General features: G+C 41.6%; 1 protein-coding gene across 1 annotated transcript in view; it reads right to left on the bottom strand.

Annotated features, from left to right (window-relative positions):
* Window positions 1–236: 236 nt before the first annotated feature.
* LOC129816557 (leishmanolysin-like peptidase) overlaps window positions 237–17,282 on the bottom strand; it is a 30,419-nt gene continuing 13,373 nt past the window's right edge. The window contains exons 7-17 of the mRNA XM_055871144.1: window positions 9,314–9,419; window positions 9,073–9,167; window positions 8,788–8,905; window positions 8,467–8,574; window positions 8,057–8,133; window positions 7,719–7,829; window positions 7,311–7,443; window positions 6,830–6,989; window positions 6,355–6,485; window positions 5,807–6,017; window positions 237–5,683 (exon numbers count right to left, since the gene is read on the bottom strand). Coding sequence (XP_055727119.1) covers window positions 5,583–5,683; window positions 5,807–6,017; window positions 6,355–6,485; window positions 6,830–6,989; window positions 7,311–7,443; window positions 7,719–7,829; window positions 8,057–8,133; window positions 8,467–8,574; window positions 8,788–8,905; window positions 9,073–9,167; window positions 9,314–9,419 — 1,351 coding nt within the window. The 3' untranslated portion in view covers window positions 237–5,582. The remainder of the gene's footprint in view (window positions 5,684–5,806; window positions 6,018–6,354; window positions 6,486–6,829; window positions 6,990–7,310; window positions 7,444–7,718; window positions 7,830–8,056; window positions 8,134–8,466; window positions 8,575–8,787; window positions 8,906–9,072; window positions 9,168–9,313; window positions 9,420–17,282) is intronic.

Below are 17,282 nucleotides of genomic sequence, written 5' to 3'. Positions count from 1 at the left end.
GCGAACCTGGGAACATTGTCTTTAAAAGGTGCCTTGCTGACAAAGTGTGATCAGATTGAATCCCGGCCCCAGAGAGCAGCAATAGTAGGCTGGCTGTATGGTGTATCAAGAACTAATGACATGAACAGATGTACGAATACATAAAAGTTTCAGTCATCATTTCTTCTGATTGTTTTAGTTTTGTTGATTCAATTGACAAAGCAGCCCTTTTAGTGAGAAATAAAACACTACAGCAATAAAAACAACGTAAAATATATTTGATGAGTTAAGTTAACAGGATTATTTTTTTTTGCAATCTTTTAATTTATGTACAATAGAAAACCTTACATTTCTGGATAGAAATATCTTTGGTCACTGTAAATTAAGCAAAGATTTCAGGTATGTGCATGTTCTTCCTCTTTGTACTTTTTTGAAACAAACATACATTTCTTCATGTTGAGAAAAATTACATATCATATAAATGTCATTTTTTTCCAAATTCGCTCACACTGACCATCAGAAAACTGCCACCAAGTGAGATGTAAAACACACCATCTTTTTTTCAGGTAGGGAAAAATCAACACATTTTCTACACACATATTATACAATTGACTCTCGTACAAGGGTAAACATGATCATAAATAAAAGCACTGTCGTCCTTCACTTCGCTCTGAAATGTAACAAAAAACTAAAGGACAGAAAACAAAAACAAACAAGACATTCTAATGCAGACAATTGCATGGGAATAAACAACAAAAACGGAATAATATAATGTCTTTTCCCTAAAGAATATTAAACTATCCCCTTAGGCAGCATTCTAGTAGTCATCTCAATTAACAGATAGACCAACATCCCCACTCTTAGCCATTTTGTGTTCTCAATCCACCTCATCAACACATTACTTTTGTTCCTTATCATGAGAAAATACAAATGTTCCCATAATTGATGTAGGCCCCGTTTGCAACCATACAGAAAACTTTTTTCCCCCAGCATGCTCAACTGGAGGTTGGATTTTGGAATTGTTTTTAATATCGGTCTTTGCATGTACATTGAATGATTGATTAATCTTTTGCTACACAAAGATAAATAAACACATTTTTTCTAAACTAATCCAAATCATTTAGTTAGATTTATTGCACCTATTACTAAAATAGTTGTTCTAGTTTAAATGGCTTAGGTAGTCTCCTAACACTGTTCTTATCCCTGGCAGTCATTATGAATGGGTGAATAATGTAATTGTTGGATATCAAATAGGAATTACACCTCTCTTTGCAAGCCAGCATGAGGTTACTTGCAGGTAGGGTTGCAAAATTCTGGTAAATTTCCAAAGTTTTTCAAAAATCCCGGTTGAAAGACTCGTGAAAATCCTTCAACCAGGAGTTTTGGGGAATTTTGGGACAGTTACCGTCATTTTGCAATCCTACTTGCAGGATTGATTTGGCCTTTAAACCATGAGTTTCAGGCGTTTGCATTAGGGTAAAGCTAGGCCTCAAAATAAGGCCTTATGAGATATGTAATGTATTGTCATAGAGTTTAATTATAGTGATAACATGCGCCTATTAACTCACTTGGTGAAGGCCACAGGACTGAAAATGAACGAATTCAACAACCATGTCTCTGTCACTAACAAATCTAGTCATGGGTGGTAATGCTACAATTCACTCGAAAAGGCAAGGAACACTGGAAAATAATATTGGAGTCAAGGTTTTTTTTAGGGCGTTACTTAACATTTTCAAGCTGATACAACTCAAGTCTGGACACCCTCCAGGATCACAGTGTTTGAGTAATGACTACAAAATCACTAAGTAACTGTACTTGGATATATTAAGTGCAAGAGGTTTCCTCAAAATATTTGAATGACAGCACATTGGGCTTTACAGTGTACATAGGACCATAGACAATATAAAACAGCATGTCAGTGGCACTTCTTTAACTGTAGTGCAATAAGGTATTTAGTTCATACTGCTGTGTAGACTACTGATTGCTGTTTGTTGCTTTGATTTTAGGCTATGTTAAACTACACGTATGATAGACATGGCATAATAAGGATTTTTTTGTCCTGTCATCTTGTAATCTCTTGTGATTGTTTTGATACCATTTTCAATGCACTGCATGTAAAAATCCAGCCTCTGGCACATAAAATAAACCAAAAATGTAAAATTGCCAAATTATTTCATACCAAATATATGCTCAAATGAATTAGTCATTATTCTGTATAGTGCTTAGAGAAGAGGGACAATTGAAAGCTGCTAATTGTGCTGTATTTATAAAAGCCATACCCTGCACCATAAAACTTACAAGAATCAAGTTAAATAGCAAAATGCTTCTCCCTCTTTTCCCCCTGCCCCGCAACAAAGTTTCTCCCTGCAGGCAGTCACTGAGTCCGAGGTGCTAAAGGAGCTCCTGAAACTTGATCCCAAAAATACATCTGGGTCAGATGGTTTAGACCCTTTCTTCTTTAAGGTTTCTGCCCATATCATCGCCAAGCCTGTCTCTCCTTTCTGGGGAGGTTCCCATTGCTTGGAAGGCAGCCAAGGTTCATCCTTTACTTAAAGGGGGAGATCAAGCTGATATAGGCCTATTTCTATTTTGCTTTGTTTATCGAAAGTGTTGAAAAAACGTGTCAATAATCAACTGACTGGCTTTCTTGATGTCTATAGTATTCTCTCAGGTATGCAATCTGGTTTCCGCTCAGGTTATTGATGTGTCACTGCACCCTTAAAAGGTCTTCAATGATGTCATCATTGCTCTTGACTCTAAGCAATGTTGTGCTGCTATTTTTATTGACTTGGACAAAGCTTTTGATACGGTAGACCATTCCATTCTTGTGGGCCGGCTAAGGAGTATCGATGTCTCTGAGGGGTCTTTGGTCTGGTTTGCTAACTACCTCAGAGTGAGGTGTATAAAGTCAGAAAATCTGCTGTCTCAGCCACTGCCTGTCACCAAGGTAGTAGCCCAAGGCTCAATCCTATGCCCCATGCTCTTCTCAATTTACATCAACAACATAGCTCAGGTAGTTGGAAGCTCTCTCATCCATTTATATGCAGATGATACAGCCATATACTCAGCTGGCCCCTTCCCGGATTTTGTGTTAAATGCTCTACAACAAAGCTTTCTTAGTGTCCAAAAAGCTTTCTCTACCCTTAACCTTGTTCTGAACACCTTCAAAACAAAGGTCATGTGGTTCGGTAAGAAGAATGCCCCTCTCCCTACTGGTGTGATTACTACCTCGAAGGGTTTAGAGTTTGAGGTAGTCACCTCATACAAGTACTTGGGAGTATGGCTAGACAGTACACTATCCTTCTCTCAGCACATATCAAAGCTGCAGGCTAAAGTTAAATCTAGACTTGGTTTCGTCTCCTCTTTCCCCCCTACTGCCAAACTAACCCGGATTCAGATGACCATCCTACCCATGCTAGATTACAGAGACATAATTTATAGATCGGCAGTTGAGGGTGCTCTCGAGTGGCTAGATGTTCTTTACCATTCGGCCATCAGATTTGCCACCAATGCTCCTTATAGGACACATCACTGCACTCTATACTCCTCTGTAAACTGGTCATCTCTGTATACCCATCGCAAGACCCACTGGTTGATGCTTATTTATAAAACCCTCTTAGGCCTCACTCCCCCTATCTGAGATATCTACTGCAGCCCTCATCCTCCACATACAACACCCGTTCTGCCAGTCACATTCTGTTAAAGGACCCAAAAGCACACACATCCCTGGGTCGCTCGTCTTTTCAGTTCGCTGCAGCTATCGACTGGAACGAGCTGCAACAAACACTCAAACTGGACAGCTTTATCACAATCTCTTAATTTAAAAACTCAACCATGGACACTCTTACTGACAGTTGTGGCTGCTTTGCGTGATGTATTGTGGTCTCTACGTTCTTGCCCTTTGTGCTGTTGTCTGTGCCCAATAATGTTTGTACCATGTTTTGTGCTGCTACCATGTTGTGTTGCTACCATGTTGTTGTCATGTGTCGCAACCATGCTATGTTGTTGTCTAAGGTCTCTCTTTATGTAGTGTTGTGTTGTCTCTCTTGTCGTGATGTGTGTTTTGTCCTATATTTATTTGTATTTTTTTAATCCCAGCCCCCATCGCCGCTGGAGGCCTTTTGCCTTTTGGTAGGCCGCCATTATAAATAAGAATTTGTTCTTAACTGACTTGCCTAGTTAAAGATAATTAAAATAAAAAATCCCAGTTTACTAGATATGGAGCTTTCACCAGGAAAGAACTACACGTTAACAACAATCTGCTGTAAAAAATGAATTGAAATACTGCATTGTTACATTGAGTAGTGTTGAATCATTGGACATGTCATAAAAATGTTAACTGAAAAAGGGCTTGATGAAAATGTAGGTGATTCATATACTGTAAGGTCTGAGAATGTTGCAAACCTTGCACGACAACACTAGGAAACTGAACATCCTCATTTTACAATCCCGGTGAGGGGAATAAAGTATTCATTTTAGAATAGGTGGTAATTCATAAAGAAGCACTGGCACCTCACCGTGATCAGCTAGCTACTCTTGAGGTATGGCTTCTTCTGATTTTGCTTACAGCTTACTGGCATCTCCTTCATTAATTCGATAAAGAAAAGTGCAATCAATGGCTTATTTTTCCCCTTTTCTGATAGTAGCCTTACTTGGCACACACCTTTCCAGTATTCTGATGGTACTGTCTGGAGTACAGTGACCCTAAAGGGCAAAGTAGTGTGTCAGGAGGACATCAAGAACCTAAACTCTGGAGTTCTCCCTGTGTGCTTACCAAATGGCACCCTATTCCCTTTATAGTGCACTATTGGCACCCTATTCCCTTTATAGTGCACTATTGGCACCCTATTCCCTTTATAGTGCACTATTGGCACCCTATTCCCTTTAAATAGGATGCCATTTGGGACTGTCTTAATGTGACACAAACCGTGCCATGACTGGGATTGGAGACTGTTCAGAGAGAAAGAACGTATAGAGAACATTAAGACTTTCCAAATGTCATTTCAATGCCTTTCCTATCCTCAGACTTTCAAAGGACGAAGGTTAGTATTGTTTTCATTGATTATATCTAGAAATTTCATGAACAGTCATTGACAATGGGCCACTGTCTTGTCTGTTCCAAAACTAACATTAAAATAAGTTCTAGGTTGTAGAAATGTGTTTAAACTAGACAGATAAGGTATTGTGGTTCAAATCCTTCTTTCAGGCATTTATAATACATAGACATTTTTCACTGCATTTTGTTTTAAGAATCAACATAACATTTGTTCAAAAGTATCACACATTTTCCTGACTTTGATGTGGTTAATGTGATTGTTTCCTAAACAACTTTCCTGACTTTTCCTTGATGATTTTCTAAGGATCAAATCCTATTCCCTATAGAGCACTACTTTTGACCTGGGCTGATAGACACAGCCCCAGGCAGATAACCTTTCAGTCAGTCAGTCAGCCACCCACCCACCCCCCCACCCAGTCAGCCCATCAAAAGTAGTGCACTATGTAGGGAATAGGGTGTCATCTGGTACACAGCCCCAGGCAAAGGACCTTGCAGTCAGTAAGTCAGTCACCCAACCAGTCAGTCAGTCAGCCACACAGTCAGTCAGTCAGTTCCACACACACAGGATAAATCCAGCTAGCAGAGGGATGAGGTTTAACAATAGAAGCCACAGAGTTACCACTAAGCCCGAGGAACTGGAGCATGGGTCTGGAAGAGAGGCAAAACACTTCCTTAATACCAAAAGGTCTATATAATGTATCTAGTTATATAAAGTATATATATGTGTTTGCATGAATATGGAAGGTAGGAAAGACAGGCATGGGAACTCACCAATAGGAACTCTCCTGGTACTATTGAGGGGAGGCAGCTGTTGTGGTGGAGGGCAGGCGCTACAGAAGTCTGAGCAGGCAGGACAGACGAGAACCCCGTTGTAGACCCAGTCATTAACACGCACACTAACTCTCAGCAGCTGACCGGTATGCACACACTGAAACTCAGTATCCTGCACCCATACTGTCAGACCCTGGGTAGAGCAAGACATCTGGAAACAACCACAATATAACATTTAAGTATTTGTTTTTTGTATGGGTTACTTTAAATATCTGCCTGTCACACATCTATAACACATCTATAACAGTCTCATCCTTTTATCATATGATATGATATTTGTTAACCCAAAACACATAAATTAGACTGAGAATTTGTGATTCTGTAAGATCATATGATAAAAGGATGAGACTTAAAGGTGGTAAACATTATTAAGAAGACTCCCACAGTACATACCGGTAGCTTGCAAAATATGGAAAAGTGACAAAACATAGATTGCAGAGATGCTGAAATGGAGATATCTATTTTATTTTTTACTTATTCTGCATTACCTTATAACAGCCACTTCCCCAGTCAGGGTAGGTCATGCGCCTGGTACACTGCTCCATGATGAAGGCTGTCTTCTGGTACAAACACACAGAGTCTGGACCATACTGCTCAGCTCCATAGTTCCTCCACCAATCTGGAAGCAGTGTCAGGTAGCCTACTCGTAAGTAGGGTTGCAAAATGACGGAACATTTCCCAGAAACACAATTTTCAGGTTTTCCATAAATCCCAGTTGGAAGATTCCCATAATTGGGAGGGAATAAGCAGAGAGGGAACATGGAACACTCAGGGAACAACAGGGAATCATCCAACTGGGGATCCTCCAGCTGGGGTTTCTGGAAAACCTGGGAATGTTGTGAATGTTTCCGGAATTTTGCAGACCTTCTAGTGAGTGAACAGTCTCAGAGTACATTATCCAAGGCCCAGCGGGGTCTGAGGCACCAAGAGGCAAGAACAATGCAAGAAGGAAATGGATATTACCGGGTTGGTTCTCCTGGACCCTGCAGTAGGAGTTGCGTTGGTACTCTCCACTCAGGTGCCAGCTGAACTCCTGGCTGAAGGGACAGTAGTCAGCGATCTCCACAGCTCCACCGTAGGAGGCAATGTCCCTCACAGAGACATCAGGGATATGGTCAAAGTACTGCAGGAGGGGAAGTGGACAAGATTTACTGTATGGACTATGCAGGTCACAAGTAGTCAACAACATCTTAAATAAAGACAATTTTAAATGTGTGTTTTGTTCGTTTTTGTTGCCTTTTTTTGTTTGCAAGTGTTTAGTAAATCGTTGAGTGTCATACACTTGCAATATTTATGTTTGTCTTCTAATCCTCTGTAGTGGTCCAATAAGTTTCTGACACAGACTCTTGCTAGCATCATGTGGTTATCACTGGGTGTATTGTTATAGCCTCGATTTCTAGACTTCGTGACTTTGAAGGATGGCATTGTGAGACTATTATTTTACCTGGTAGTCCAGGGGTAGGTCCTGAGGGTACTTCTGCAGGTTGCAGACAGCCACAGCCAGCTGGTCCTGCCTGCAGGTTAGCTGGAGGGGTGTGGCCCGCACCGTGTCACAGTAAGGGGTCACCACTTTACGACTGAAAAACAATAACACACCGAGGGTTGGATCAGGTAGAGCCACAGTTTGTCATTTAAATGTTTTTATTGTGTTTTTATTTTATTTATTTTTTTACAGTTTGTTACAATTTCTAATAGAGTTTCTAAGGCTTGATGTTTGTGTTGACAGAAATGTTGACATATGTCTGGTGCTATTTTAAATTTGTTTAGAGGCATGCCATGTGACTAGACGTTTAGATGTTTCAGCCTGTTGTGTACAATAAGAAACCTTAACTCTGATTAGATACCTCCTTACCTCTGACGTTGCCTTTCAATCCAGAACTTACAGCTTTTCATCACAAAGTCACAGCCCAGGCCCTTGCCCCAGTCCAGCCTCTCTGCCATGCTGTAGTTGGCTCTGTACCAACTACATAGGAGACAAAGATGACCCGAACACATTGTACATCAAGTGAGGTAAACTCTTGAACTTCAATACAAATCATATGTCAAAGTCAAAAACGTTCAATCATGCCAATGCTCAAGAAAAAAAGAGCCAAGTTGTTTAATAGTCAAAGCTCTTGAAATTACATCAAATGTAAAAGTCATTATTTTCTTGTATTCCATCTATTTTCTGGAAACAGTCAGCAACCTTACCCTGTGTCTTCCATGATGGCCAAGGTGATCCTAGAAAACACTCTGTTTTGTGTGTGCGATCCAGTCATTGCTTCGTTCTGTTATCAATACAAACAGGAGAATCATCCAAGTATCATATATAGATTAATAATGAACCTATATGAGCATATAAATGCTGATGATGAGTAGTGAACTATAGCTAAATAAGAAATACAGAATTCACAATAGTTATACAGACTATGAAACTGAGTGAAAGGGTATGGTGTGGTTAGGTCTATATCAGGAATTCCATTACAGACATCAGTTCTACTAGGCTGAGTAAAGATACACCACAAACGTAGGCTACACATATTGTACAGAAAGGAATCATTTCAGAGAACAGTAAAAACTAAGCACAGTACAATGCCCTCAATTTTCAGCCCTCCTTTTACCTCTAGTAGCCTCTTCTCCCAGTGGTTCAGCTCAGTACCCATCCCTCCCTGGTTCTCCAGCTCCATACCCTCCAGAATGGGACAGCCAAAGTGTCTCCTCGCTTCCTCCTGCCAACACATGCAGGGATACAGGACATAAACATTAACCACATTACAGGACAGGACAGTACAGGGCAGCGCAGCACAACAGAACAAAATAGCATAACACCACACAGAACAGCCCGGCATAGCCTCTACAAAGGGGACATGCTGTATCTACCCATGACAAATGCATGTAAATACATATTTCAATGGTGAGGAGGTTAAAACGAGGATTCTTACCACAACACGAGGCGTCACTAGAAGATGCACTTCATGACGGACCATCACTCCACCACGGATGTCCCATAATCGATTCACTCTACGAATCACTGCATCACTCCATTGATACAGACCTAAACTATAATAGAAAGCAAAAATAGTCTTAAATGTTAACAAAATGAATGAGAAAATACAATGCACAACAGAAAAACAATTACAATATCATCTAAGCCTACTGGTTATTACAAACAGCATGATTATAAAAACAAAGTCTGACAGCAGACGAAAATTATGAAGTATACATACCTCTCGTTGAATGCTGGTAGTCCACTTGCAAACCGAGGTGTCAATGGCTTGCCATTATAATCATGATAAAATGCAAACAGCCCTGCTGAAAAACCCTTTTGGACAGATACGTAAAGATTGCATTACTCAATCAATAATGAAATCTGTGTTGGACAGGTTCGATTGATTATCGTATTTATTTAAGTAATTCATGACTAGCTTTGCCCCAATAGGAATATAAAGTAGATTCCAATGCACCCACCAATGCATGTATGATTTCGTGTTTGACGGTTGACAGCATGCTCTCAAACTCCTGAGGTTGGGTGGATATCATATTGGGGCACAGGTTGGCATATCCAGCAATGGGCCTGAAAAGGTAAAGAGAGTGAAACTGACATTATTATGATGTCATTGGGTTAAAATACCTATTCAGGGGCCAATAACTACCATGTCACCTACCAGACCCAATCACTACCTAGATAATCTGAAATATCCTAAAATGCTGCCATTCTAAAATATATTCTAAGGGTGTATATAACCAGGTGTGTATAAAGAGTAGGGGTGCAATGGTTCCCCAAACCCATTGTTCAGTTTCTATACAGCAGGAATATTAAATGCTATTTACAATGTTGAGGATTCACAATGTTCCATGCATTGTCTGTTGTGACCAAATTGTTATGTTGCGCCTTTCAAGTTGACTCTGATGCTGCGTTTGTAACCATGTGGAAGGTGGGAATTGTCCAGTTATGAATTCGTAAATACTACTTGGATTCATTTGCGTGATTTAAACTCGTTTAGAAACGCTGATTGGCTAATGGCCAACAAGCTGTGGCAACCAAAAACTAAAAGTACAGCTATCATACTTATAAAACAAAATATAGTTAAAAAACGACATGAATAGATTGTTTCTTTTAAATAATGTTTTCTTGTTGCATTTACAGTAATGGTTGAAAATGCTGTTAGAGGCCATTTCCTTAGTAGGTGACGTCAGAGGTTACCATGTGGGAGAAGTGGGTGCTCAGGGTGATAGACGGGTTCTCCACTAGTAATTACCAGTTTGAGATCCGATCAAGTGGATTTTCCACAGTTGTATGTGGTAAATTCCCACTTCCCACTTGGTTACGAACGCACCATGACACTGTCTCTTTCAGTGCCAGATGCTCGCTCATAAAAGAGGGCGTGTCTGTAGCGTGGTACGGCTTCCACTCCGGGGTAATGTGATTTGACAATTAATTGAAACTTCAGCTTTGGTTGGCTTACATAAAGCGGTTACTACCCGTTTTTTAAAATGTGTGCAAGGAAGATCGTAATGTGACTCGAGCACTTTCACGAGGTGCTGAAAGAAACCCCCTATTCCCAACTACCGAGAATGGGCGCAGATTCGCGACTTTAAACAAAAATATTAAAATAACCTACCTACCGCTCTTGTAATTTCTTTGGCCTGGTCAAATCAGCTGCCAAGGGCAGCTTGAATGCAGAGGTGAGAAGACGTGTTGTTTCTTTGCGTTTCCATCTTGCGCCGGTATACTGTGGTGATGTCGGCAAAAATGTGTCAACATATCAGAGGTGTTGGCAGCTGCATATGCTGTTGTCGTTTAGAGTTGGGACATACTGTTATCTTTTTATCCACAACTCTCTGTCCATCGCCGTTGTAATCTACTTGGGGAACATTTTTGCTTCCAACTGGAGATTTAAATGGAGGACTACTAAACTACATGGAATTGCTTTAATAAGATCATACCAAGGATAATTTAGCTATTTTATTTGGAATTAAGACCCCTTGACGTATCAAAAACATATACAAACATATACATCAAAAGTTTGGACACACCTACTCATTCAAGGGTTCTCTTTATTTTTACTGTTTGCTACATTGTAGAATAATAGTGAAGACATCAAAACAATGAAATAACACACATGGAATCATGTAGTAACCCAAAAAAGTTAACCAAATCCAAATATATTTTATATTCTTCAACCTAGCCACCCTTTGCCTTGACAGCTTCGCACACCTAGCATTCTCATACCTAGCATTCTCATAACCAGCTTCACGAGGAAGTCACCTGTAATGCATTTCAAGTAACAGGTGTGCCTTGTGGAATTGTTTTCCTTCTTAATGCTTTTGAGCCAATCAATTGTGATGACGTGATGTGACTAATTAAACGTCGTAGGTAATTATTTGATAAACGGCAGTAATCACATTAATGATCCACAATTAACTCATTAGGAATTTGGGGCAACACGGGAAAAGTTGTTTAGTATAGAGTTAGGATAGAGTTACTATCCTCCCAACTTAAACTATAAAGATGATCAAAATAGCTCTTACATCAATAAGTCCATTATTTCCTCATATCAGTCTCATTCTGAACGTCGTTGACCATGTAAATCTACACAAACCCTAATTTAAGTGATGAATCAGCGATAAATAATTAAGTGTATTTACTAACTAACTAAATCACACAGAAATACATAAAAACACATACACGGTTTGGAAACTACGCTCACCGTAGTCAGAATATTTAGCCCCATAACCGCTCATTCAGATTAGAAATGCAACATATATTTATGCGTAGATGTCTCTCTTTTGAAACCACTCAATCAGTCTATGGCGAGTAGTTCGATGTAAGTTTCTGGATGTCCACCAGAAGTCACAATGTCCTTAGTTGTATGCAACTTTGTCTTGGAGTGTTCGTTAGAATAAATATATCAGAGGTGTACCACCCGGTGGTGATGGGGGATCTATTCTCCTCTCCCGTCTTTGGTCAATTGTCCTAGACTACTTTACATGCAGAGCTGCAGACGGTGCATGTTTTGGTCTAGTCTTCATCTTTTTCATTCGTCGAGAGTTTCAGAGGGTCTTACCATTTTCTAGTCTTGGAGATTTAACCATCTCAACGTGTGGACCATGTCCTCACATTCTCTGGTCTGTATTTAAAGTCCTTTTAAGCACTCTGGCCTTGGACGGCGTTCCGTCCTGTTGACACAATGTCTATGTTCACGTGGGCGTGGTTATTAAATGAGCCCAGGTTTATATGAAAAGCCATCTCATTTAGAAGGCTAAAATCACATTTCTATCTTTTCAAAAGTATTCTTAATCATTTATCTTATACAACATTTAGATGTAAACCTGATAAATAGCATGTGTCCACTTTCAGAGTCACAGTTATCTTGTTACATAGGCTTTCTGATAATTTTAATGACATCACAAAATAGACATACATTTTCTATATTCCATCCCTCATCATCCCCAACGTTTGAATGTTGAAACATATTGTCCCAGTGTCCGTTTGTTAATGTTGAAGTTTTGGCAAGAGTCTCTACACACAGCACATTCCTTTGTTCAATACTGCAGGGCAAGAGAGAGAAACTTTACGACCGGCGTTAAGTCATAAAACCATCCCAACTCCCCCCTTCCTCTCTAGTGGGAGAGAAGCGGGGGGAGGGGGTCTGGCAATCTGTCAGCCCTGTGCCAAGCTGTCAGCCCTATGCCAAGCTGATCACTCCTCACCAAGGAGAGAGTCATGACATTGATGTGACAAGGAAGGGGTCGTACACATAAGATAGCCCTATTTCGTAAAAGACCAAGTCAATATTGTCAAGAACAGCTCAAATAAGCAAAGAGAAATAACAGTCCATCATTACTTTAAGACACGAAGGCCAGTCAATCCAGAAAATGTCAATTCTTCAAGTGCAGTCGCAAAAACCATCAAGCGCTATGATGAATCTAGCTCTCATGAGGACCGCCTCAGGAAAGGAAGACCCAGCGTTACCTCTGCAGAGAATTATAGTTTTGGCAAGTCAGTTAGGACATCTACTTTGTGCATGACACAAGTCATTTTTCCAACAATTGTTTACAGACAGATTATTTCACTGTATCACAATTCCAGTGGGTCAGAAGTTTACATACACTAAGTTGACTGTGCCTTTAAACAGCTTGGAAAATTCCAGAAAATTATGTCATGGCTTTAGAAGCTTCATATGCTAATTGACATAATTTGAGTCAATTGGAGGTGTACCTGTGGATGTATTTCAAGGCCTACCTTCAAACTCAGTGCCTCTTTGCTTGACATTATGGAAAATCAAAAGAATTCAGACAAGACCTCAGAAAAAAAAATGGTAGACCTCCACAAGTCTGGTTCATCCTTGGAAGCAATTTCCAAACACCTGAAGGTACCACGTTCATCTGTACAAACAATAGTACGCAAGTATAAACACCATATGACCACGCAGCCGTCATACCACTCAGGAAGGAGACGCATTCTGTCTCCTATAGATTAACGTAATTTGGTGCGAAAAGTGCAAATCAATCCCAGAACAACAGCAAAGGACCTTGTGAAGATGCTGGAGGAAACGGTTACAAAAGTATCTCGAGCCACAGTAAAATGAGTCCTATATCGACATAACCTGAAAGGCCGCTCAGCAAGGAAGATGTCACTGCTCCAAAACCGCCATAAAAAAGCCAGACTACGGTTTGCAACTGCACATGGGAACAAAGATCGTACTTTTTGGAGAAATGTCCTCTGGTCTGATGAAACAAAAATAGAACTGTTTGGCCATAATGACCATTGTTATGTTTGGAGGAAAAGGGCGAAGCTTGCAAGCCGAAGAACACCACCCCAACTGTGAAGCACGGGGGTATCATCATGTTGTGGGGGTGCTTTGCAGCATGAGGGAGGAAAATTATGTGGTTATACTGAAGCAACATCTCAAGACATCAGTCAGGAAGTTAAAGCTTGGTCGCAAATGGCTCTTCCAAATGGACAATGACCCCAAGCATACTTCCAAAGTTGTGGCAAAATGGCTTAAGGACAACAAAGTCAAGGTATTGGAGTGGCCATCACAAAGCCCTGACCTCAAGCCTATAGAAAATTTGTGGGCAGAACTGAAAAAGCGTGTGCGAGCAAGGAGGCCTACAAACCTGACTCAGTTACACCAGCTCTGTCAGGAGGAATGGGCCAATATTCACCCAACTTATTGTGGGAAGCTTGTGGAAGGCTACCTGAAACGTTTGACTCAAGTTAAACAATTTAAAGGCAATGATACCAAATACAAATTGAGTGTATGTAATCTTCTGACCCACTGGGAATGTGATGAAAGAAATAAAATCTGAAATAAATAATTCTCTCTACTATTATTCTGACATTTCACAGTCTTAAAATAAAGTGGTGATCCTACATGACCTAAGACAGGGCATTTTAAGTAGGATTAATTAACAGCAATTGTGAAAAACTGAGTTTAAATGCATTTGGTTGAGGTGTATGTAAACTTCCGACTTCAACTGTATTTCCATATGTGTTATTTTATAGTTCTGATGTCTTCACTGTTATTCTACAATGTATACAATTGTAAAAATAAAAACTCTCGAATGAGTAGGTGTGTACAAACTTTTGACTGGTACTGCATTTAAACTCAGTAAAAAAAGAAATGTCCTCTCACTGTCAACTGCATTTATTTTCAGCAAACTTAACATGTGTAAATATTTGTATGAACATAACAAGATTCAACAACAGACATGAACTGAACAAGTTCCACAGACATGTGACTAACAGAAATGGAATAATGTGGCCCTGAAAAAAAGGGGGGTGGGGGGGGGGGGTGTCAAAATCAAAAGTAACAGTAGCTGGTGTGGCCACCAGCTGCATTAAGTACTGCAGTGCATCTGCTCATAGACTGCACCAGATTTGCCAGTTTTTGCTTTGAGATGTTACCCCACTCTTCCACCAAGGCACCTGCAAGTTCCCGGATATTTCTGGGGGGGAATGGCCCTAGCCCTCACCCTCCGATCCAACAGGTCCCAGACGTGCTCAATGGGATTGAGATCTGTCATGGCTAGCGAAGAGCCCAGAACACTAACATTCCTGTCTTGCAGGAATGAGCAGTATGGCTGGTGGCATTGTCATGCTGGAGGGTCATGTCAGGATGAGCCTGCTGGAAGGGTACCACATGAGGGAGGAGGATGTCTTCCCTGTAACGTACAGAGTTGACATTGCCTGCAATGACCACAAGCTCAGTCCGATGATGCTGTGACACACCACCCCAGACCTCCACCTCCAAATCGATCCCGCTCCGGAGTACAGGCCTTGGTGTAATGCTCATTCCTTCAACGATAAATGTGAATGCGACCATCACCCCTGCTGAGACAAAACCGCGACTCGTCGGTGAAGAGCACTTTTTGCCAGTCCTGTCTTGTCCAGAGATGGTGGGTTTGTGCCCATAGGTGTTGTTGCCGGTGATGTCTGGTGAAGACCTGCCTTACAACAGGCCTACAAGCCCTCAGTACAGCCGCTCTCAGCCTATTGCAGACAGTCTGTGCACTGATGGAGGGATTGTGTGTTCCTGGTGTAACGTTGGCAGTTGTTGCCATCCTGTACTTGTCCCGCAGGTGTGATGTTCAGATGTACCGATCCTGTGCATGTGTTGTTACATGTGGTCTGCTACTGCGAGGACGAACAGCTGTCCATCCTGTCTCCCTGTAGCACTGTCTTAGGTGTCTCACAGTACGGACATTGCCAGTTATTGCCCTGGCCACATCTGCAGTCCTCATCCCTCCTTGCAGCATGTTCACGCAGATGAGCAGGGACCCTGGGCATCTTTCTTTTGGTGTTTTTCCAGAGTCAGTTGAAAGGCTTTAGTGTCCTAAGTTTTCATAACTGTGACCTTAAATGCCTACCGTCTGTAAGCTGTTAGTGTCTTAACGACCGTTCCACAGGTGCATGTTCAGTAATTCAAATGTATTTGTCACGTGCGCCGAATACAACAGGTACCTTACAGGTACCTTTCACCTTACAGTGAAATGCTTACTTACAGGCTCTAACCAATAGTGCGAAAAGGTGTGTGTGTAAGTAAAGAAATAAAACAACAGTAAAAAGACAAGAAAATAACAGCAGCAAGGCTATATACAGACACTGGTTAGTCAGGCTTATTGAGGTAGTATGTACATGTAGGTATGGTTAAAGTGACTATGCATATATGATGAACAGAGAGTAGCAGGAGCGTAAAAAGAGCGGTTGGCGGGACACAATGCAGATAGCCCAGTTAGCCAATGTGCGGGGGGGGGGGTACACAATGCAAATAGTCCGGGTAGCCATTTGATTACCTGTTCAGGAGTCTTATGGCTTGGGGGTAAAAACTGTTGAGAAGCCTTTTTGTCCTAGACTTGGCACTCCAGTACCGCTTGCCATGCGGTAGTAGAGAGAACAGTCTATGACTGGGGTGGCTGGGGTCTTTGACAACTTTTAGAGCCTTCCTCTGACACCGCCTGGTGTAGATGTCCTGGATGGCAGGCAGCTTTGCCCCAGTGATGTACTGGGCCATACGCACTACCCTCTGAAGTGCCTTACTGTCGGAGGCCAAGCAATTGCCGTAACAGGCAGTGATGCAACCTGTCAGGATGCTCTTGATGTTGCAGCTGTAGAACCTTTTGAGGATCTGAGGACCCATGCCAAATCTTTTTAGTTTCCTGAGGAGGAATAGGCTTTGTCGTGCCCTCTTCACGACTGTCTTGATGTGTTTGGACCATTCTAGTTTGTTGTTGATGTAGATACCAAGGAACTTGAAGCTCTCAACCTGCTCCACTACAGCCCCGTCGATGAGAATGGGGGCGTGCTCGGTCCTCCTTTTCCTGTAGTCCACAATCATCTCCTTAGTCTTGATTACGTTGAGGGATAGGTTGTTATGCTGGCACCACCCGGCCAGGTCTCTGAACTCCTCCCTATAGGCTGTCTCGTCGTCGTCGGTGATCGGGCCTACCACTGTTGTGTCGTCTGAAAACTTAATGATGGTGTTGGAGATGTGCCTGGCCACGCAGTTGTGGGTGAACAGGGAGTACAGGAGGGGACTGAGCACGCACCCCTGGGAAGCTCCAGTGTTGAGGATCAGCATGGCAGATGTGTGGCTTCCTATCCTTACCACCTGACGGCTCGTCAGGAAGTCCAGGAACCAGTTGCAGAGGGAGGGGCTTAGTCCCAGGATCCTTAGCTTAGTGATGAGCTTTGAGGGTACTATGGTGTTGAACGCTGAGCTGTCGTCAATGAATAGCATTCTCACATAGGTGTTCCTTTTGTCCAGGTGGGAAAGGGCAGTATGGAGTGCAATAGAGATTGCATCATCTGTGGATCTGTTTGGGCGGTATGCAAATTGGAGTGAGTCTCGGGTTCCTGGAATAATGGTGTTGATGTGAGCCATTACCAGCCTTTCAAAGCATTTCATGGCTACGGACGTGAGTGCTACAG

Source organism: Salvelinus fontinalis, chromosome 19 (assembly GCF_029448725.1).
Source record: "Salvelinus fontinalis isolate EN_2023a chromosome 19, ASM2944872v1, whole genome shotgun sequence".
Taxonomy (NCBI): Eukaryota; Metazoa; Chordata; class Actinopteri; order Salmoniformes; family Salmonidae; genus Salvelinus; species Salvelinus fontinalis.
Note: the sequence above shows the minus strand (reverse complement) of the source record. Positions and strands in the feature narration are given on the sequence as shown.